The sequence below is a fragment of the Solanum stenotomum genome, chromosome 2 (assembly GCF_019186545.1).
Source record: "Solanum stenotomum isolate F172 chromosome 2, ASM1918654v1, whole genome shotgun sequence".
Classification (NCBI taxonomy): Eukaryota; Viridiplantae; Streptophyta; class Magnoliopsida; order Solanales; family Solanaceae; genus Solanum; species Solanum stenotomum.
In genome coordinates this window covers 38,499,352-38,523,843 of record NC_064283.1, presented here as the reverse complement: position 1 = coordinate 38,523,843, position 24,492 = coordinate 38,499,352, and the positions used below count along the sequence as shown (strand labels likewise).

The 24,492-nt window shown below is 34.0% G+C and overlaps 1 protein-coding gene across 4 annotated transcripts in view; it reads right to left on the bottom strand.

The window, feature by feature from the left end:
- Positions 1–9,626: 9,626 nt before the first annotated feature.
- The window catches only part of LOC125854934 (OVARIAN TUMOR DOMAIN-containing deubiquitinating enzyme 1), a 1,192,864-nt gene continuing 1,177,998 nt past the window's right edge, over positions 9,627–24,492 (bottom strand). For all 4 annotated transcript variants that reach the window (XM_049534542.1, XM_049534544.1, XM_049534541.1 and 1 more), the window contains exons 4-9: positions 24,401–24,484; positions 24,166–24,288; positions 10,522–10,574; positions 10,360–10,409; positions 10,173–10,273; positions 9,627–9,985 (exon numbers count right to left, since the gene is read on the bottom strand). In XM_049534542.1, the coding sequence (XP_049390499.1) occupies positions 9,722–9,985; positions 10,173–10,273; positions 10,360–10,409; positions 10,522–10,574; positions 24,166–24,288; positions 24,401–24,484 (675 nt within the window). In that variant the 3' untranslated portion in view covers positions 9,627–9,721. The remainder of the gene's footprint in view (positions 9,986–10,172; positions 10,274–10,359; positions 10,410–10,521; positions 10,575–24,165; positions 24,289–24,400; positions 24,485–24,492) is intronic.

The window sequence follows — 24,492 nt, the reverse complement described above, 5'->3', positions numbered from 1 at the left end:
AATCTGTAGGCAGATGAAAAATTTAACAATAACAACAATTGTGAATAAGAATCAAGTAGAAAAAAGGTCACTACAACATTGAAGTTGATATCTCATGAAATCAAACAAATGAAATACTTACGGGCTTAAAGCGATAACATCAACCTACCACTATCGTCATTACTCTCTTTTCAGAACCCACTGTATTCCCACAAATTCTCTGTTTGACTGCGAATTCTAACATTGAAGCTTATGTCAATATCAAAGTCATAAGTAGATAATCTTACCTTGGAATTAGTTTAGAAAATAGAGTTTTATTCAACCCAACATATTTGTCCACATAGAAGTAAGATCTTCTAAATAAATAAAAGTTACATTATCTAGGATCTCCCTATCTCAATGTCCAAATATGATCTCTATGTCTTTGTCTCCTGCAGCACTATCTAAAATCTTAGTGTCTCATTTATTGTACATTTCTTTGTCATCTTAGTTATCAGTTGAGTTACAGTTCATTACATTCTGTTTAGCTACAATTTCATAGTACACTTTTATATTAGAATATTAATGTCCACAACTAGATTTGTAATCATGACTGAGTAATATACATCTTCAGCGAATTTGTTCATCATGTCAATCACTGAAAAAATTATCACTACCAACCAGTCGTTACCTCTCACTGTAACAACCACTCCAGAAAGCAGCAAAGGCAAGCTGAAATAGATTATGACAAAGGAAGACGGTCAGGGTATTCTCTACACATGTCTTCCATCTTTTCAACAGTCCACAGATTCTCTACTCGAGTCTGTGCTATTTTCATCTTCAGATACAAATTTTATCCAACAATTATCCAATTTATTTTTACTTGATACATGTTATGGTGAGATACAAATAGATATGTTGATGAAATATGAGGCCTCAATGAAATGGGAGAGCTTTTGAGAGGGTAGAGTGAAGCTTTTCCACACTAAGAAATAGCCTCCAGTCCTTTATGTTCTTTTGATGGCCCACATAATTCCAACATGTATAGGAGATTGAGTAGAGGTGTTGTTACATAGTTGTTATTCTCATAAAATATCAGTTTTGAACTGAACTTCACTTGCTTTGGTAAGCTAGCCTATTGTTTCTAATTCAACTTCCAAGGATATAGTGCAAGTAAGGGATTTTGTAGTCTTTGTGCAAGCCGTATGAGATGAGAATCACACGTACGGTAAGGAGGGAGGTTCGCGTCTATACGTGTAATGTGGAGTGTAGTGTCATGCTTAGGCCTATCCACCCTATTTGTTCCGTACATTTCTGTTCTGCAGTAATCAATTGACATCAAATAAAAGAGTGAAATTTAGATGCATTAACCATTATAATTAGAACTCGACCATCTTTTTGAGACTGGGGTTACTTTTAGGCTTATATAAGTGACCACAACTTGTTTGGAACCAAGACATCTCATCTTACTATCTGGCTGCAAGACTAGAGAGTAAAGACTAGTTCAAGACTAGCAACTTTTCAGCCATCTTCCAGTCAAAGGTAAAAAGGGTTGTGGATTTTTCGGTAGAGTAATTTGATATTAGTTCTAATTGTTGTTTCTTTTGCATGTCTTGAATTTGTAATTGCACTATTTTTTTTATTGTATTACATAAAAAGTGATGTAGTGTTGAAAGATTGGTTAAACCATATATACAGTCGTCTTAGTAACATATAAAGGAAAATGTATGCCTCTAATTAATATGTAAATAGTGAAATTTAGCTCATCTTGTATTCTTCCCAAACCCTCACTACTTATTGTTTGCCAGCCTATCTCTCATTAACTTTGAATAAATCCAGTAGTAATTGATTGGAGTCAACAACACATTTAAGAAATGGCTTCTAAAATTGCAACTTGGAATAGTGCCTAGCAGCTCCGTGAACAAAGCATTCATGCACAACTTTAGAGTGTAATGTAAATGGTCTATCCTAATGTAAGTATTAATGATTGCTTTTTCAACTCGAACTCATGGCCGAAAAATCCACAGAGACAATCAATTCAGAACAATTAATTGCTACTATCAATGCAAGCAAAGCTACATTCATTTGTTAACACTCTATGGAGAAGAACTATTATTTCTCATTGTGACAAAAATTCATGAAATACGTTGCATCAAGGTAAAACACTCTACAACCTCTTGCTTCTTGTTTAAAAATCTATCTTACATGATTTCCTTTCAACTTTTAGAGACAATTGTTGTCACTCATACCTGTGTAACACAAACTGCTAGGGAAGACACTCACTATCCAAATAAAGAAGTTGTTCGCAAAATACAAGGATGCATCTTCAGCAAAATTATTCATCATTTCAATCACCGAAAAAGATGTTGCTAGCAACCTTCCATTGCCACTCACTGCACCAACAACTCCAGAAAGCAGCAAACGCAAGCTGAAGCAAATCATGACAAAGGAAGACTAAATGTATTCTCTCTACGCAACTTTCAATTTTTATCCAACAATATATTCAATTTATTCTTATTACTTGATACATACTGTCAAATACAGACATACATCACAAACTTTCAACTGGCATAAAAAACAAAAGAAAAATGCTGCTATACACAGAAGAAGTAGAGCCACTGTTGTTGTGCCTATGGCATTTTTGAGTCTTTCTATTCCTCTCTAAAGTTTCATTCTTTTTACCTTATGTTATATGATTATACTAATGTTTTCCTAAAATTTTTGTTTGTTATATTTGGTTGCTCCATGGCCCCTTAATACTATTTGGGTTTCTTGTTTTGTAATAATTTACTTGTTGCCTTTGTCTTTTGTTAAGTTTAAATGCTTACAGAAATGAAGGATTTCGATGATACTAAATGATATGTGTAAATTATGGCACCAAGATATTTCTATTGGAAATGCAGATTGTGCATGGCCCCTTAATACTATTTGGGTTTCTTGTTTTGTAATAATTTACTTGTTGCCTTTGTCTTTTGTTAAGTTTAAATGCTTACAGAAATGAAGGATTTCGATGATACTAAATGATATGTGTAAATTATGGCACCAAGATATTTCTATTGAAAATGCAGATTGTTTTCACTTGATTTAAGGTTTTATTCGTATAACCATTGCCTTGGCGTGGGAGATGTGTGGAGTGAAATAAGAGGCTAAGTTTTCCTTTTTCTGTTCTATTGATTTAGGCGTTTGTTTGTGTCACATATTGCAATAATCTTCCTTTTCTTTATCTAGGGGGGGAAGTACATGAAAATCTCAAGGGTGTTACATGAGTATTTGAAGGAATAGGAGCAATTTTACCTTAACATTTTCATTAACTATGTCTACCATGATGCTAGGTTTGTGAATTTGATTTAATCATTCCGTATAGAGGTGTTAGGCTGTTACAGTAGGATTGACGTCTGATTATGAAAGATGCATAAAGTACATCGAGACAGAGAATTTTAAAGGTATCAAAGTCGTTTTAGATTGTGAAACATGTGTATAGAGCGGTGTGAAGCTTCAGAGTTTTGAACTAAACAAAATGTTGTACATAGTATAAGTATCTAACTTGTCCAATGAGTCTTTTCTCTAGTGATAAAGAAGAGGACAATACCTTGAGGTTGTGTTTCTTATTTGTTAATGAAAACATCATAGTATCATATGATTCATTAACTCTAAAATTGTCATTGATTGTTGACGTAATTGTTACATATTGCTTTTCAGTAACTTGGCTCAGCAACTTGTAGTCTCATCAGAACTTTGATTATACAAGCAGGGACGTGATGTACTGTCGATGACCCACATGCTTGTTGATATTTTGTTCAATATGTACACTTTAGTTTGCTTTTTCTTTTATTTTTTTAGACCCATGTTTTCTCAGAATTATGCCTAGACTAGTGAACATAGCCGCGCTTCGCGCGGTTATAAATTTATTAGTGAATAAATGAATATTATATATATAATTGATAATAATTATTGATGGAACATATGTGTTGGTTGGTTGCACTTTCTAAAACATTACACCTTATTGAATGATTGTTATCTGTTATATTGTATTGTTAATTTAATTACATGTTTATTTTAATTGTTATATAAATTTTATTGTATCGTATTGTTTTAATTCATCGTTGAATAACGAAAAAATATAAATAATATATATAATTGTGGACCATCATATAGTGAATTTGAAAGAACAAAATATAAAATAATAATTTGAATGCGCTTAACAATCATAATTGTATAATAACTATTTTAATTGTTGAAAATGAAGTGAAGATGGGTGGAAAAAAAAGTGAAGATATTTTATTGAAATTCTAAATAAAAATGTGAGCAAAATAGTTAAATTATTATCCAATCAAGTTGAGTATGTTGAGACAAATTAATTTAAAGAAAAAACAAATAGAAGAAAATAATAATAGATTCAAGGGAGATACTTAAAATAAATGATATAAATAAGGAAAACTACGTTTTTATTTTATTTTTGGAAGAACAATAATTAATGAGAAAAGAAATGTAATATATATAAGTGTGTGTTGAATTTTAAATTGACCATCAAATAGTGATTTTGAAAAGACAAATATAAAATACTAATCTAAATGCAATTTAATACCATAATTGTATAATAACAATTTTAATGATTAGAGAAATGAAATGAAGAATTTTTTTTATCAGAACTGTAAATAAAATTTGAGAAAAACAATTAAATTATGATCCAATCAATATTAATATTCTTTATTATTACGTGATTTTCTTTCTTATTTAAGACTCCTAATTATATATATATAAAAAAAATAGATATGTTAAGATAAGAATGACAAGAGAGATATTTTAAGGAAATAAAATAAATGACAATAATGAGAAAATTATATACATATTTGTCTGAAGGAAGATGAAAGAAAGAAAAGAACAAAGATAGTTTTGAAGAAATGGAATAAATGTCCACAGTTAATGGGAAAGAAATATAATTTTTTACAAGTTTTCTTGATAAAAAAAATTAAGAAAAAAGTTCAAAAATCCGAGAAAAAACCAAGAAGATAAATAATGATACTGTTTAATGAGACATGCCACCTTATTTTTTTTATAATTCAATTTTAATATTATATGTAAGTATAGATTTTTTAACAAAAGAAATGATCTAAAATTTCAAAATATGAAAAATTAAATTCTGTAAAAAAAGAAGTAAAATACAATGCTTATAAAATTATAATAGCTAATTCCTTAAATTAAATAGATAAATAAAAACAAAGAAAGAAAAATGAGTAACTTAAGAAAATGACATAAATAACATTAATGAAAAGATTGAAGAATGGTAAGAAAAGAGATTAATAGCATTGATGATGAAAATGATTAAATATATCTTAAATATCAAATTGTAAGGTAGAATTTTCAGTTTTAAATTAAGAAAAAGATTTTAAAAAAACTATAGAAAAGAAAAACAATAAATATTTTATTTAAACATAAACTATAGATAATTATATTTTTCAAAACCGTTTTACAAAGTAAATCCTATCTTTGTTTTTTGGTTATTTAAATTATTTAAGATTTAGAATTATTTTAATATTCATAAATAATGAAATGATCCCAACTAAAATAATTAAAAATTAAATATATAATGCTATAATACATATTTTTTTCTTCTTCACTCCAATACTTATAATTCCCTGGCACCTATTTTATAATACCTTATAAAACGTATTTTTCTTCTTCACCCCAATACTTTAATACAACGTCCTAATAACACACACACACACACATATATATATATATAAACATTAATAAAAGATATATTAAAGAAAATAAAACAAACATCAATTAAAGTTATATAAAAAAAAAAAACTATAATTAAAGATAGATAAGAAAAAAAAATCAACAAAAACAGAAATTAGAAATAAATGACAAATTAAAGTCTATTTATGTATAAAAAATGCAATTCTTATAAAGTTAAAACAATTAATTTTTAAAATAAATAAAAAGAACAAAGAACAAAGAACAAAGAACAAAGAACAAAGAAAGGAAAAAATTAATTTAAGGAAATGATATAAATTATATTAATGATGAGATTAAGGAAAGAAAATTTTAAAAAATAATAGCATCTATGATGAAAGGATTTAAATATGGTCATATTTGATATTCTGCAAAATTTCAAGGTAAAATTTTCATTATTTTAAAAAATAGAAATGCACAAAATAAGAATTAGAAAAATAAATAAATAAACTTCTAGACACAATTTTTAGCAATTATTTAAAAAAAATATAAGAGAAAATGTCATAAAAATATGATAAAATAAATAAATATCTGAAGTGAGAAGGTTGTCATCCTTTTCTAACTTTAACTTTATTATTACGTATAGATATGAATCAATTAGCATAAGAAATGATCTAAATTTAAATAAAATAAATCAAATTTCGTAAAATATATATATGCAATTCTTACCAATTTATAATAACTATTTTCTTCTAACAAATAAATAAAATAAGTATGAAAAAAAGAAAAAGGAAAGAAGCAATTTAAAGAAATAAGAAATGATATAAATGAGAATAAAGAGATCAAATTAAGGCAATAAAGTAAAAAATATAGTTTGATTAATGATGAATGAAATTAAATATGGCCAGCTTTGATATTCAATAAAATTTGAAAGTGAAATTTTTAGTCTTTAAAATTAGAAAAAAATATTAAATTTAAAAACAAAAAAAAACTACAAAAATACAGACAACCTTCAGTGAAAAATCTATAAAAGATAGGATAAGGGTCTGAAAAATACCTCAACTTTGGTCAGATTTGATGTTGCGATACTAAACTTTCATGAGGACCTATTACCTCCCTAGACTATTTAATACCGTATTTTTTACCCCTTGAACTATTTAATAGTGTATTTTAAAGGTATATATATGCCCACGTGGACACATTACTATTTATAATTTTGCATTATTTTTTATGTCCACGTGGGCAAATATATATGTTTAAAATACGGTATTAAATAGTCTAGGGAGGTAATAGGTCCTCATGAAAGTTTAGTATCGCAACAGCAAATTCGACCAAAGTTGGGGTATTTTTCAGACTCTTATCCCTAAAAGATAATAAAACAAACTTTAATTAAAGATAGATAAGGAAGCATAAATTAGAAAAACGTTTTACGGAAAAAAATAAAAAAAATGGAATTAAAATATTGGTAGATTTCTCCTTATTCTCCTCCTAATTTAATATGAATCCCATAAATAAATTGAATATCTCTCTAAATAATTTTTCTTGCTCTTGGACCACTTGTTATTCTTTCTATAAATTTCTCAATCAAAATGATTTTTTCTTTCAATATTTATAGTGCAACACTCTTTCAAAAACTCTTTATATTTTGAAGAAATTTGATTATTACATGAGAAATCATCTCTTTCTCTTTTCGTGAAGAAATAACACTCCATCATCATCAGAAGAAGAGACAAAGTAAAGGAGTCGCGATGTTTTTGTTCATTCTAAGGTCTCTTCTCCTCATCTCTAAATTAGCTTTTAGTGTGTTATGTCAATTTTGTTGTTCTTTTTCTATTGCTTGTTATCTTTCTCTTCTTTATGATTGTTGTTACTATTTTGGTGCGTTGTTGAATTTTCCTCTCACTGTTACATGTATGTTCAATGAAACTCACTGTTACATGTATGTTCAATGATATTCACTGTTACATGTATGTTCAATGAAACTTGATATACATATATATTTGTTCCTAAATTAACATCATATCTTTAATTATAATTAGAGATGCAAAAAGAACAAATAAAATAGAAAAAAGTTTTTTGAACATAAAGAAAAAGGAATTAGTTGAACAAAAAGGTTGAAAGAAATAATGTCAACATTAATTTCGCCTCTTTTTAAATTACATAACAAATTTCTCCTTATTCTCTTCCTAATTTGATATGAATTCTATAAATAAATTAATTTCTTTTCCAAATAATTTTTCCTTATTCTCTTCCTAATTTTATTTGAATTACATAAATAGTTTGGTTCTTTCTCCAATAATCTTCATGCATAAATTGATTGATATGAATTACATAAATAGATTGGTTCTTTCTCCAATAATCTTCATGAATTCTATAAATAAATTATTTTTTTTCCCAAATAATTCTTCCTTATTCTCTTCCTAATTTGATATGAATTACATAAATAGATTGGTTCTTTCTCCAATAATCTTCTTGCCCTTTGAACACTCTTCACACTTACAAATTTCTCAACCATATAAATATTTTTCTCAACATATATCTCTTTGTAGAAAGAATTATAGTGCAACATCCTTTCAAAAAGTCTTTTATTTTAAGGAGATACAACATGATCTTTCTTCCTACACCAATGTGTAATATCTCTTTCTCCTTTCTTGTTGGATGTAGTAGAAAAATGTATTAATGTGATCATTCCCGCTAATATGAAGTTGGACAAATCTATTGACATTATGAGTTGCTCATGAGTCATGATGATGACAACAACGCTAGCACACATGTAATATCAGATCGACGTAATACATTCTTAATAGAAATATATATACAACATGATAATCAGAAATTGATTGACATGAAGATGAAAAAGAAGCAGCAACAAAGTTAAGAAGTGTGTTGTAATTGTTTATGGATGTTAAAATCTTTCTATTTTATAGGCTAAATATAAACTGTTGTGGAAAATGAAAAGTTTTTAGTCTCTTCATCTTCCATCTATTTAAGTGTATATTAATTTAAGAAATGTTTTAAAAGGGTGTGGTTAATTGGACATAAGGAGTTACAAAAGCTTTAAAATTAAACTGATGCCTTTTCCTTTTCACGGAGTTAAAGACTGAAAAATATCAAAAATTTGAGAAAAAAAAGATAAATATCATTCCTGACTTTAAAAGCATGCCACATCAGCAGCCCCATGTTTCTCCTTTATATATATATATAGAGAGAGAGAGATTTGGATGACAACTTGCAGGATACTCGCCTTATTCCTAACTAAATAATCAAATTATACAACTTAGCATATATTTTTTCAGCATTCTATTTCTTCAACAACTGAGTTTTCTCCTTTTGTAATCAGTGTAGTATAATACTACTTTTTTGCGATATGGCTGGCACCACCCTTTTGTCTACTCAGCTACTACAAATGTTGATGGCGGACACTTTTGCTGTTGATAGCGTGGACTTTGCTGCTACTTCTTGCAAACCATCAGGTACTTAAATCTTGCAATCACACTCCACATTTACTCCTCCCCATAACTACACACTAAATTCATCTTTCCCTCTTATTTCACAGATACTTTCTGGCGCAAAGGGCTAAAATGCAGCATTATGTAAATATTGTAGAATGTAATTATCTAATGTAAGCGACAGCCATGACAACAAACAAAACAACTGTGCCAACCATATTTATAATATCTACATATATATATATATATATATATATACCCGTGTGCGCGCGCACGCGTGTCTCCATGTATGCACTATCATTGCATTCAACTCACAAAAATATTGCAATGTTGGCCCATGCTTGCACGGGCAACTCTTACCTAGTTTGTAGTAGAATCCAAGCAAAATTTTCAATCTCTTCTGATAAGTATCACCTCATTATATATAGTTTTACAAAAGAAAATTTCAACTAATAAACCACTGTAATGAGAGGATTAAGAAAGCTCCACTTATCTACAATTCGGCCCTCGTCAACAAAGTCAGATTATTGATGGTAACACAGTTTCTATACCCATTGATCATACATATCAATATCTATAAGCAAAGTTTCCACAAACTAAATGAAAACAAGCTAACAAGTGCAGGCTGAAGAACATCACTTAGGGTACAGAATGTCATAATGCCCTGGGCGATACAGCAGGGTGATAGATGGAGGATTTGTGGTCTTGGAAACATCACTATTCCCAACCTCCCTGCTAGTAGGAATAAAGTCATGGTGATTTACATTGATGCTGTTGTTCTCACATGAGCTTCGGTCAAGATATACAACACGGATTGGTACACCCAATGCATCTGATAGGGCTATAATTTGTACATGATCACTCTCTTCACTCATGGGTTCCACTGCTGACTTGCAAAACTGTGTTTTCAAATAACAAGATGGGTTAGGGCCTGGATTCTAACAGCAGTGGGACACCATTTAACAAAACAGGTTGCAAGGAAGTACTCATACAAGCTAGTTTATTTAGTAGACATTAGACAATTTTAGGCATATGTTCATTGTACAAAAATAAGTCTAAAAATTCGAAAAAGTTTTAAGAACAAACCTGCTCCACTGAGGTATTCGTTAGTCCTAGAATAAATGGTTCGAAAAACTCGGACCGCTTTCTTATTTCACCTGATGTCACAAATCTGAAGAACATAACAACTAAACAGCACACATCATCAGGTCACATAGAGAAGAATAAAGCACTTTATAATCTCACATTTACAAAGGTCGCCAATCGCCCATACCATAGTCAGAAATTGATGGATCACGACTTCTGCACAGGAGTTCATCATGACTGCAATAAACAAACCAAGTTTATTCCTTGAGTACTTCCAGTTCACCAGTGGAAGCATAAGGATATTAGCCAGTTAAATGGAAATTAAAATTCGAAAATGTAAAATCCAAACCTTATGGAATCTTCACTACCTTGAAGAACACTATCGAGTTGCTCGAGGAATAACTATTAGTCCAAAAAGATGAAACAGCCTCAGAGTGACAAATTTCATAATCAAATGAAGGAAATGATGCAAGATACTGATGTAGGCAATGCAGGAACGAAGTAACGAGCAAAGATTACTCAAGATATAGGGATACAGCATATCTTGAGTGATGATAAGATTAATAGTTATCAAAAGAGTGACATAATATAAGCTCCATCAACAAAAAAGTATATGTCCAACATATCATCAATATCAAATCTTTCCTTCCTAAATTCACTTCCCACCAAACAAAGATGTAAGATAATCAAGAAGATTACAACTCCTAGGCATGCAGTTTCCTTGGTTTTTGTTTTAAAATTAGATACCGAATACTACTAATTAGTAATACAATTATCCCTTCTATCATCATAATTGCCGAGGCCCTTATTGTGCATCTACCTTTATGGAAAATACAGGCAAGTGATTATTGGTCAAATCCCTGCCATAAATTTGGAGCAAAAAGGTTTAGAGATGTCAGAAAATAAATTAAAGGTGTGGAAGTCTGGAGCAGGAATGTGTGAGAAGATTAATTGAAAAGCCCTTGCCCAAATTAGAACAAGCAAAATTTTCTTGGAACAAAAAGATGTAGGAACACATCTCAAGAAAGATCAAGATGAAAATTATGCAATAGAAGGTATTGGCTTAGCCGCTCAGGAACAACTTGGTAAAAACCAAAAGAAAAAGGAACATAGGGTTCAAATTCACTAATACAAGAGAATCAGAAGTTCATTCCTCACGAAATGGAGTGAAACTGGGAGTACAACCCAATCTACCCATGTATCAACTAAAAGTTGGTTAACGCCAGCAAGTCTCACACTTGTCAAAGAAAATTACAGCATAAAGTTGCATATGTAGTTGGGAGTGAAAACACTCATGGAGCTTGAACTTTGTAACATTTTCTAGTAATTCACGATAATAAGATATCTGGTTATTCCAAACAATATGCCGATTTTATTCACGTAGAATTTGAGAAAGAAGAAAGGCTTCTTTGTATTTCAATGCCTTCATATCCCATGAAGAGGGGAATTTATACAAGTGAATCCTAACTGATTACAATAAAAAAAAGTTATATCTATAATTATGCAGGGAAAAGGAAAAATAAAGTTTCCTAAAATCATGCTAATTAATTTTTTATTTTTTTTTGAGAAAGGTAACATTTACTTCTATATATCCACAGGTATACTACATCAAAGTGTAGTTCCCCTCCAAAAATTTGTACTTAACAGCCCCTAAGATCTTCTAGTTACAACCAGTCAATAACATTAGAAACATCTTCACAATTTCCTATTACTACTTCCTTACACCAAAAATAATAAAGACCTAGGCAGTTTATCTTTATCTTCTGAATATTGTTGTTCTTTCCTTCAAAACATCTTTGATTACTTTCATTCCAAATTGTCCACCAAATGCATACTGGGACAATCCTCCATCTCTCCTCTTTTTTTCCTGCATTTCCATCACTATTCCAGCATTTTAGAACTTCTATGATTCTCCCTGGTTTTGTCCACTTGATCTTCCTCTTGTGAATGAACATCTGCCATAATTGATCTGTCCATTTGCAGTGTAAAAAGAGATGGTTGACTGTCTCCACCTGTTCTTCGCATAAATAACATCTAGAGCAAAGGTTGTGTTTCCTCTTGTTCAAGTTTTCGTGTGTCAAGACTTCCTCCTTTGCCAAAAGCCATGTGAAATAATTCACCTTGTATGGGATTTTTGTTCTCCCTGCTCTTCAATAGGTCTCAATTCTCGATATGCAGATCTTACAGTGAACTCTCCCTTTCTCTCCCCTTTCCATATCAGTCTATCTTGCTCTTCTGTTAGATTGGTAGCCCTAGCCATTGTCTCAGGAAATCTTGCTATGGATGTTATTTCCCAGTCATTTAAGTTTCTTCTCAGATGTAAATTCCACCCTTGTCCTGTCCATAAGTCTGCCACTGATGCTTCCTGTGCTTGGCTTAGATTATGTAGCTCAGGGAATGCTTGTTTGAGTGTCTCCTGTCCGCACCGGACACCAGATGTCATTCCAGAAGGCCACTTTTTCTCCATTTCCAACCTTACATTTGGTTCTATCTTTGACTAGTAATCATAAGTTCCTGATTGATCTCCATACACTACAATCATAAGGGCTGGTCACCCCCTCTGTCAACCACTTGTCCTCCATGCCATATTTTGCTGTTATTACTTCCTTCCATAGAGATACTTCTGGTGAGGCAAATTTCCACAACCATTTCATCATCAATCTCTTATTCTACGTACTCAGATCTCTAATGTTGAGTCCACCCCCTCTCTTGCTAACTAGCAACTCCTCCCATTTGACCAAATTATACTTCTTATCTTCACTGCCTTTCCATAGAAAGTTCCTCCTAATTGCATCTAACCTCTTGGTTACTTTGGTTGGTATAGGGAATATTGACATCATGTATGATGGCAAGGCATCCAGGACACTGTTAACTAGAGTTAGTCTGCCACCTGAGGATAGATATTGACACTTCCAGTTCACGAGCTTCCTTTCACACTTTTCAATTACACCACTCATATTCCACTTGATTTGCTCTTAGCCCCCAAAGGCATTCCCAAGTAGGTTGTTGGTAGTTCACCTACTTTCCCTCCAAGCTTGTAAGCTAAGTCCTTAATATTTGGTACTGTGTTTACTGGATAAATGAAACTCTTGTTCCAGTTTATGTGCAAACCTGACACAGCCTCAAAAATATTTAAAATGACTCTCAAAATTAGCATGTGCTCCTTTACAGCTCCACAAAATACTAAAGTGTCATCTGCATACTGTAGATGAGTGATCTCTAGATTGTTTCTTGTATTCTCCCCCACTTTGAAACCTCTGATCCAACCATTTGCTCTTGCAGTGTGGAATAGGTTGCTCAACCCCTCCATAGCCAAGATAAAAAGAAAAGGAGATAGGGGGTCCCCTTGTCTCAAACCCCTGTTTGATGGGAAAAACTCACATGGGTTTCTGTTGATCAGAATAGAGAATTTCACTGAGCTTATGCAATGTCTGATCCACTTTAACCATCTTTGACCAAAACCCATCCTCTGCATCATCTTCATCAAAAAGTTCCCATTCAGGTGATCATATGCCTTCTGGATATCCAGCTTGCATAGGATCCCTGGTTGTTTATCCTTTTTCTTGGAATCAACACATTTATTGGCTATCAACATTGCATCCATGATCTGCCTGCTCTTGATAAAGGCCATTTGTTGCTTGTTCACAACCTTATGCATCACCTTCTTTAGTCTTTCAGCCAAAAGTTTTGCAATTATCTTGTAAACTCCCCCCACTAAACTTATTGGTCTAAAGTCATTAAGTTCTTCTTCCCCTATCTTCTTAGGTATCAAAGTCACAAAAGTAGCATTTATACTCTTCTCAAACACTCCTTCCACATAGAAGTTTTGAACTGCTGCAACCAATTCTGTTTTGATGATATCCCAACACTGTCTAAAAAAAGCCATTGAAAAGCCATCTGGGCCAGGGGCTTTGTCCCCCGCACATGCTTTGATGCATTCTAGAATTTTCTGCGCTTCAAAAGGGGCCATTAGTTGGTTGTTGTCATCTTCATCAATCATAGGACACTCCCTCATTTCCAATTCTGGTCGCCAATCCTCAGTTTCAGAGTATAGATTCTCATAGTACTCGGTGATCTCTATTTGAATTTCAGCAAGTTCAGTTAGTAACTCTTCCCTGACTTTGATTTTATCAATAGTGTTGACACTTCTATGTGAATTTGCTACCTTGTAGAAGAAATTGGTATTCATGTCCCTCTGTCTAAGCCAAACTGCCCTAGATCTCTGTCTTCATGCTGTTTCTTCATTTTTGACTATTTCTTCCAACTCAGTGGTAAGAGCTAATCTGGAAACTGTCTCCCCTTCCTCCAAAATTCTCTGATCCTGTATCCTTTCAATTTCTGTTAATTGATTGAGTACAAGTTGCTTTTGTTGTTTCAGATTCCCCTGACCGGTCTTGCTCCACTCTTTCAACTTTTCTTTCAATGCCCTCAGCTTTGCTCCCAGTATAAAATCTGGTTTTCCCTGGAAATGAAAAGACCCCCACCATCCCTTTACTCTGTCATTGAAACCTTTTGTAGTCAGCCACCAATTTTCAAACTTGAAATATGATTTGGTTGACCCCATTCTCCACATTGTAGCATCAATGGGGAATGATCAGAGACAATTCTCTCTGCAGAATAGACTGCTTGATATTCCTGAATTTTGTATCCCAACTTTCAGAGATCATGAACCTGTCTAGTCTTGCTGTTGTGGAATGTCTTTCACCTTTCCTCCATGTGAACTCTCCCCCCTGCTAAGTCCAAGTCCATTAATTCCATGTCTTCAATGAACTCTGAAAGATCTGTCATTGACCTGCTGATTCTACAGCAGTTGAACTTCTCAGAAGGATATTCACTGTATTGAAATCCCCGCATAAGACCCAAGGACCTGTAAATAGACCTCTAGCTGCCCCCACTTCCCACCAAGTTTCTTCCCTTTCAACTCTATCATTTGGGGAGTAGACTCCCGTTAGGTGCCATTTAAAATCTCCTGGTTTTTGCCAGAGAAACAACATGAAACTGAGTATGGTCCCACACTACTTACTTCATCTTCCCATATTCTTTTATCCCACATAATTAGTATGCTTCCCCTAGTCCCACTAGCTTCTAGTTGCACATAATTTGCCCATCTACTACCCCAAATTTCTTTAACTATGTTTGCAATCTCCCCCTCCAATTGTCTCTTGAAAACACACAACATCTGCTTTCCAGATTCTTAACATATTCCTGATCATACACCTTTTCTTCCCACAATTCAGTCCCCTCACATTCTAGGAAGCAATGTTTAAATTCATTGATCCATGATGGACAAATACCCCCCTTTACTTCTAGAGCCATTGCTGTGAAACTTAGAATCTAGTTGTAGGTTCTTTAGTTCCAATTGCCCTTTCTTCTTGCATGTTGACTATTCACTCTGTTTCCCCTTACTTTCTCGCTTATTATTGTCAATTTTCATCAATAATTCCTTCGCTCTCTCTCACATCCTTTGAAATTAACCCCAAATTCTGAGCTCAGTTTGATTATATTTTGGTGTATCCATTCTGAGGTGCTCAGAGTGTTGTAGTCTTCCTCTGGGAATTGGATACCCAGTGGAATAACATCCTTTGCTCCTCTATTTGTATTCTCCTCTGCCAATGATTGTACCATTATCGCTGTACTTTTCTCCCCAATTCTTCCTTATTTTTTCCAGGCATGTCTACCATATGTCTCGCAACTTCCAGTTCCCCATCGTCCCTATTCCATGGTGTAATCTGGCATTGAGCTTTATTTTCCTTCGTTTGACTCGCTGCTATCTCAATGTTAAAAATGTCTTCCGAAGGGATTTGTAAAGGTTGGGCTCTAGCCTTTTCTCCAGCAATTGGGTCCAAAAGAATTGGGCCCAAATTTGGGCCCACTTTCCTTTGACCTAGTTTTTGTCTGTTATAAACATTATATTCTCCCCTTTTAAATCTCGGGCCCACTTGCATGAGAGACCCCTCACTGGAAGACCCCATGTGCCTATCCACCTTTTTCGCTGTTATTACCTCCTTTGTTATCTGCAAAAGCTGATCTTGGGTATTGACTGTTGGGTATTTTCCCTTCTCCTCTCTCCTCTTTTCTGAAAATTTCACGGTGACCGAAGCTTCACACCATACCGGAATGGTGTAAGTGAAATCATCGCAGGTTATTTCTACTTCTCTGGGAATCCGTTCACCGTCGCCTTGTACTTTTATTCTAGCCCAATGAAGATGATTTTTGAGAGAGGTCTCCTCCTCCGTCTCGATATGGCCTCCACATAGGTTACCGATCTCTTTTAAAACCTTCTGCGACCATAGATTCATAGGTAAACCTAGCAGTCTGATCCATACCCAATCTCTCCTTACTTCTGCAGGCCAGTAGCCAATTGTTGGTTTCCACCATTCAAGTTCCAACTTCATCTTCTTCCAGGTCCATTGGGCTGTTAAGACATGCTTTGCTGCTAGTCTTGACGGTAGTTCAAACATAAAATGGCCGTCGTTCATGGCATACACTTTGACTTCTATCGCCGACTTCCAAGAGTTACAGGCCCATCTTCTTACATCGTTCAAGTTAGGGTTTTCATTTGTTTGGCACTGGAATTTCCCTACTAAGCATATGTTCAAGAGGTCCTTTTCTGATTGCGATTTGCCTTCTGTGATCCTTACTCTGTTTGCTGTGCTTTGTATCTCTGCCTTTTCCGTTGCCTCCGTCACCCATCTATCACGGAATAAAGCTTCTTTGTAGGACCTGTGGAGTTGTTTGTTGCCCTTTATTGTTATCCCCTGTGTTTTGTCTAGTTCATAAATAAACCAACAATCTTGTGAGCTATATTCCCCCAACCTCCTTTGAATGTAGATTCTGGAGTAATTATAACTGATTTGTTTTGACCTTGTAATGTTATAAAACTGATGTATCTCCCGCTCTCATTGTATTTAGGCCGAACCCATCGATGGCCCCCTAAAGTTGGCACCAACTTTCACTTAGACACTTCAACTGAGCTTTGTTCATTTTAGACACCTTATGTCATTTTGACACTTCTTTAACAATCAACAAAAGTTAAAAAATGTGTGTTATCCACTCGCGGATGACATGGCATGATGACAAATTAAGAGAAGACATGTGTCAATTTGGTTAAAAAAGTAAAAATTTAATTATAAGAAGAAAGAAAAACCATTTAAACTTATATTTTAAAAAAATTTCAATAAGAAAAGACTTCATTTTCTAGGAAGTCATTTCAATGACTCATATCTAAAAAATTTTGCCGAAAATTGGAGTTCCACCAGAAAAATTGAGGAGATTTAGATCCAATTTTTTTTTCAATGACGTCTCATATTTTCTTTTATAACTAATAATTCTAATTCTAAATAAAATAGGTTTTGGCGGAAGAGAGGGAGAGAGAGAAAGATAGTAACAAAACTGGTGGATCTCCATCTTTTTCGGTGAGGTAGTGGTGTTATTTTTTAGATCTGATTTTTTTTTTTTAAAAAAATAGCTTTTGTAAGTTATTTCAATTAGTTTATGATTATTTTTCAATCTTTCAATGAGTATATGATTCTTTTTGTTTTACTCAAAATCAGTACATAATGGTGGTGAAAGATGAAGGAGAAAGAGGGAAGAAGATGAAGCGAAAAAATATTATTTTTCACAAAAAAAATGCTTTCTACGCACTTAAAATCAATGCAACACACGCACTTTGTCAATTCAGTAAAAAGTGTCAAAATGACACAGCGGGACATGACATGAGGTGTCTAAGTGAAACTTGGTGCCAACTTTAGGGGGTCACCGATGGGTTCGCCCTTGTATTTGAGAGTGCAATAGAACTCTGCAAAGTGGTCCTTCATGTTCCACCTCTTAACTGTCCTCCCCTGCACTTTGGAAGCTTCAATAAATACTGTAACTAACCATTTCAGGATTTAATGCTAATTTCCACTCTTCTCATCTGACGTCGGCTGCGTTCCACCCATACAAACCAACTCCCAACTTTGTCTTTACATCTCGTAATATCGTAGGACTTGAAACCTGTGTTGTAAACCTGTGTTGACAGGCCTCGATATTTGTGCCTGAGAGCATATTTGAATGTTATACAAGTAGGTATTTTGAAACACAATCAACACTCCTCGTCAAGTTGGAGCAAAGATGCCGCACTCATACATGCCCAACTTGCAAACCAAAATATGGAAAATCTTATTGAGGCCTTTTGTAAGCACATACGCTAGCTATTTTTCTGACAGTACATGAAGCAATCAAGATGCCACTAGAAACTTTCTCTATGATGAAGTGTCGATCAACTTCACTATTGTTCGGTCATGTTGAACAAAAGGCTACACTATACTGATTGCAGCTATGTTGTCGCAGTACAAGAAAAGTTTCCCTTTTTCAAACATTCTCCATTCTTCCAGTAACTTTTGTAGCCAAAGAAGCTCAAAACACCCTAGCCATAGCTCCATATTTTGCTTTTCGCACTTTATCTTGCAACTACACTTTGTTTCTTTTCCAAGTAACTAGGCTTCCTCCGACTAGTGTACAAGAACCAGATGTAGATCTTCTATCATCTAAAGATCCAGATCAATCTGCGTCTGTGAAAGCTTTTATCCGGAAGTGACCATGTTTAGAGAAAAGCAAACTTTTCTTTGGAGCATACTTCCGATACTGAAAAATGTGAAAGATAAACTTGCATATGAGGTCTAGGGGATCATGCATAAACCAATTCACCAAGCTGACTAAATAGGCTATGTCTTGTCTAACATGAGAGATAAACGAGTCTTCCAACCAACCTCTGATCTCTCTCCTTATCATTGACCCTCCACAACCCATGTTTGTAACTTGTAATTGTTTTCAATTAAGCGATTATATTGACTTGCACCTTATCATACCAATTCCTTTCAATAAAATCTAGAATATACTTCCTTCTATTCATATTTTTGTTATAGCAACAACCTAAATCCACATGAAATACTACAACCTACCTAGATCATTAATCTCAACTTCTTCAATCAAGTCATCCCCTATCATTCTTATATCATCAACATAAACAATGAGAAGGGTGAGTTTACCCTTTTGATGTGTTATGAAGAGGGTGTGATCGACTTTGCTTTGTTGGTAACTAGAAGAGATAATCGCTTTGGAAAAAGATTGTTCACATGTAGCTGCACTGTGTCCCAATCAAAGATTAATTGCATAATAAATAAGAATTTTGATAGGGTTCATCTTAGCAATCGGGGTAAAAGTCTCCCGCTAATTAACTCCACAAAATATGAGTGAATCCTTTAGCTACTAATCTTGCTTTGAATCTTTCAATCGAGGCATCAACTTTATGCTTCGGAGTGAAGACCCATGTGCAGCCAACCAACTTTTGTCCAGTGGTGAAGTGACAAGTTCCTAAGTCTCATTTTTTGACAAGATCTTCATTTCTTCAATCAAAACAACTTGGTTTTCCTACAATTCTGAGGAGTAGACACAAAAGATATAGCCAAACAAAGACTCTATATGAGGGAGAGAGGGAATTATAGGAGAAAAAATTAGATAAAAGATGTTTGGTACAAGATCTTACTCATTTACTATAAGCAATAGGCAAATCTAACCCATTAGGAAACGTAGACTCACCAATAGAAGAGAATTCAGTTGCAACAAATTACATAACGGCTTCTTCTACTCTATTTCTCCTTGAGTGAGTTATCAAACCAGGTCTATCTAAATGCTCAACAGTCTTCCCATGAATTCTTTCTTCAACTTCATTTCCCCTGTGGTAGTGTTTCTCCAACTTGGGAGAATCATCCTTTCTTCCTTATTGGTCTCTACTTGAAGAGGTGACGTGATGGTGTAATATTCACAATAAGGCTTAGATCCTCGAAACATAACATCCATGCTGACAAAGGATCTCGTGGAAGGAGGATGATAGCAGCTATACCTTTTTGTGTAGGATAATACCTACTAAAGACACTTTAAGGCTCTAGGTTCAAATTTTCCAAAAATCCTAGTGTAAACAAAGTTGACAACCCAAACACCTTTGGAGGAACAATATATTAATCTCACCCTTTTAGAGCCTCTAGGTTATCAAAAAAATATAGGGTTTTAAGTGATAATCTATCAATAAAATAGGCAGCAACTAGTTACTAGAATGGCATCCTCTCGGTAGGTTTTTGGTAGATACAATGTAAACATAAGAGATCTTTCCATTTCTAATATATGCTTATTTTTCCTTTCAACAACCCATTTTGTGCACTAGTCTAAGGACAACTAGTGAGAAGGATTATCCAATTGAACTCTAGAAAAGAATCAAATCTATTATCCATGTATTTTGTGCCATTGTCAGTTCATAACATTTTTATCCTAGCCTTAGATTAAGTACAAATCATCTCTTAAAATGATTGAAAGCAAGAGAAAATCTTACTTTTGACCATTAACAAATACACCCAAGTCAACATAGTGTAACAATCAATTAAAGTAACAAATCATCGATTTCCAAACAAAGAAGTAGTTCGCATAGGACCCCAATACATCAAATGAATAATCGTAAAAGGAGTAGTACTTTTATGATCACTCAAAAGGTAAGAGTTATATTATGGTTGACATATTCACAAGCATCACCAAACAAAACGTTAGACTCAGTTCTGGAAGACATACTACAATACTAACTTCCGTAAAATAAAAAAGGATGGGAGCCCGAACCACCTATAACACTAGATTATTTCTTTGGTTGACATTCTTATTTCCTCAAAGAAAAAGCTAGACTAGAGTCTCAAGTCCCATCAAACATATATACGTCATCATGCAATTTACCACTATCTATTTGTTTGTAGATCCTTAAAAAACACAATGATCAAGAAAGAACTCAATACTACAACTTAGTTCTTAGGTGATGGGACTATCAGACAACAAGTTAACAAAAAACTCTGTTAAATGAAGAATGAATAATAATGTAATATCAGGTGAACAACAAATAACATAACTTGTTCTAGAGATGGGGATTAAAGAGGGCATTGGCTATGCTGACATAATTCCGTTTGGGACTAGGAGAGTAGTTTTGCAAGCTTTAGAGGAGCCTCTCATTTGTCTATTCGCACCAGAATCAACAATTCAAGAATTAAGGTAAACAGTAAAGGCAGTGCTTGATTACACATAATTAAATGTAGCAACAAAAGGTGAGTCAAGTTTGGTCAGTTGTTAAGATGTTGAATTTCATAATAAGTCAAAGTTTCTACACAAGTCGTATCCCCGTAATTTTAATAGAACTTCAAATCAAGAAATTGGATTTCCTAGAAATATAGAAGGGAAATATCTTCAACTCAGCCCCTCAGAGAATCGGGTGGACAATTTGGAAGGAGAGGAATGCTAGATGTTATGATATGATAGAGAATAGTATGTATCCAGTCAATGAAGTCACAAATATGAACTGCCTAGCAGCAATCCTTAGTGGGGAATTGGTACTCTGCCAACAACTTACTTGGGAATGCCTCTAGGCGGAAACTCCAACTCTGTTGATATATGGAATGGTGTGCTGGAGAAGTGTGAAAAGAAATTGGCTAGATGGAAAACTCAATATCTGTCCTTCGAAGGTAGACTGACTCTCATCAATTCAGTCTCAGACTCCTTGCCAACTTACATGATGACCTTGTTCCCAATACCAACAAGAGTCATCAAGAGATTGGACAGTATCGGGAGAAAATTCCTATGGCATGGCAACAAGGAGAGGAAAAGGCTTCAATTTGGTGAAGTGGAAGGTAGTTATAACTGACAAGCAGGTAGGGGGTATGGGGATAAAGAACTTGAAGGTACAGAGTAAAGCTCTCAGAATGAAATGGTTGTGGAAGTTTGCCAATGAAAATCAGATGCTATGGAAAAGGGTAATAAGTGCAAAATATGAAGGCGAAGATATGTGGATGACCAAAGAAGTGACTACACCTTATGGAGTGAGTTTGTGGAGATCAATAAGAGACATGTGGGATGAAGTTAAGAGTAATGCAAGGATCAAAGTTGTAGATGGAAGCAAGACAAGATTTTGGAAAGATGAGTGGCATGAAAAAGGGAAACCTGGAAGTTCTTTTCCCTGACATATACAATATAGTTTTGGGACAGCACAATACTATAGCAGAGTTATGGACAAATCAGGGGTGGAGCTTCAATTTCAGAAGACAATTCAATGACTGGGAAATAGCAAGAGTGGCAGAATTTCTCAACACTGTGGAAGCTTTTAATGGGCTACAAACAGGGGAAGATGTTATGTGGTGGAAGGGAAATAGCAGAGGGGAATTCAAAGTTAACTCAGCCTACCAGTTGATGGATCAGACAAACCGACAAACATACAGTTGGCCATGGAAGCAAATATGGAGAAGCAAAATACCTCATAAAATCTCATGCTTCATATGGTTATTGGCCAAAGAAGCTGCTCTGACTCAAGATAACTTGAAGAAAAGAGGGATAACCTTATGCTCTAGTTGCTTTCTCTGTGGGGAGGCATTAGAGACAGTGAACCATCTGTTCCTACATTGCAAGTATACCCAACAACTATGGAGGATTTTTTTGAATCTCAAAGGCATCTCCTGGACCATGCCCAGGAAGGTCTCAGAGGCTTTGAAGAGTTGGGAGGCAGCAGGGGTGAATGCAAAGGACAGAAACAGATGGAGAATTATCCCTGCTAGTATATGGTGGACTATTTGGAAAGAAAGGAATTCTAGTTGTTTTGAGAGCATAGAGAATGATGTCCAGAAAGTCAAGTTAAACTACATTTTATTGTTATGTTTTTGGTGTAATCAAGTATACTCCAATGACACTGTATCAGTAATTGATGTTTTAGACTCAATATAGACTGAAACAAGTGGAAAGGAGACATCTGTATATAATGGTTTCAGTACATGGGTTTGTGATATAATACAAAGTTACCTATTTAAAAAAAAAAATAGAGAATAGTATGCAAAAGATTAAGCTAAACTGCCTTTTATTAATATGTTTTTGGTGTAATCAAATATATTCAAATGACACTATCTCCATAATTGATGTTCAAGATTCAATTTAGGTAGGAGTTAGCAGGATTTTGAAGTAAATTTTGTAAATACGGTTTCAGTACAACGTCTGCACTGTTTGTGAGAAATATACAAAGTTACCAGTTCCAAAAAAAAAGGTCCCTCAGAGAAGAAGAAAAAAGGCATAATACAAACTTGGCCTGAGTTGTCAAGTAAGCACTCCAATGTGCACTCTCAAAGTTGGAGTGCTTAGTTGCTAGCTGAGGCCTAGTTTGAGTGTTTGTCTGTTTATGTATTATGCCAAGAAAAAACAGGAAAAAATCATCAGACAGATTTGTCTCACCGGAAAACCAGGTCTACCTTGCTAGAACCCTAGCTTTGGGATCGAAATAATCTAAAACTTGGTGGGTAGGCTAAAAATCCCATCGTAAGTACCCTTTAGGGACAGCTTCAAGGGGAGAGCAAACTCGGCCTCTTTTCTGAAAAAAGGAATCCTAATACTACAGGGATAAAAACTCACCTCAAAAGGAAACAATGACTCTAATACCATGTAGAACTAGAGAGAGAAGTTCATTGTATTTCAGAGTCTTTACATCCCATGACAAGGGGTATTTATACAAGTGAATCCTAACTGATTAAGGGAAGACAATCAATTATAATAAAAGAAAATATTTTATTCTTACAATTAAGCTAGAAAAAATATGAAGTCTCCTAAAATCATGCTAATTAATCAACAATCAACAACTCATTTTATTATTATTAAAGTGCATTAAACAGTATCTCTTGAAAATTCATTATTAGAGAGCAGCCCTTAACTAATATTGCAGGACATGTTAAGCTTGGAACAGTGAAGAATTCTTTTAACCAACAAGTTTACCATTTCATGTTCAGTTGATGGTACATCATTTAAAACTTAGACACAATTAAACATACTGGGTACACCAGAAACATAGATTGAGAACTCCTAAGTTCAATGCATCAAGAAATGACAGTTCTATGCAAAGTCACCAAACATGAAAGAAAGTAATTGCAAATAATAAGATAGAAAGACAAGTTACTGCAAAAAAGTCTTCAAAGGTGAATTCTGCATAGCCCAAACTTTGAAGTGTCTTCTTGCATTCCTCAATATTAGCTTTAATGTGTTGAACTTCATTGTGATCTTGTGATTCCAGAATGTGCTCCTTTAGTTGAAATACATGATCCATTAGTAAGTAAAGATGCCAAAATCAAAGTCCATGCTAGAGAGTCACATATGTGTTACAAATAACATGCAGAATAAGAAAATAAGCATACAAGGTAACCAAACATGAAACTGCGGAAAAAGCAGTTCCCATCTCCACGTGTTCTTCTAATGGCAGCATAGTGTTCACTCAGCACCTGCAGAA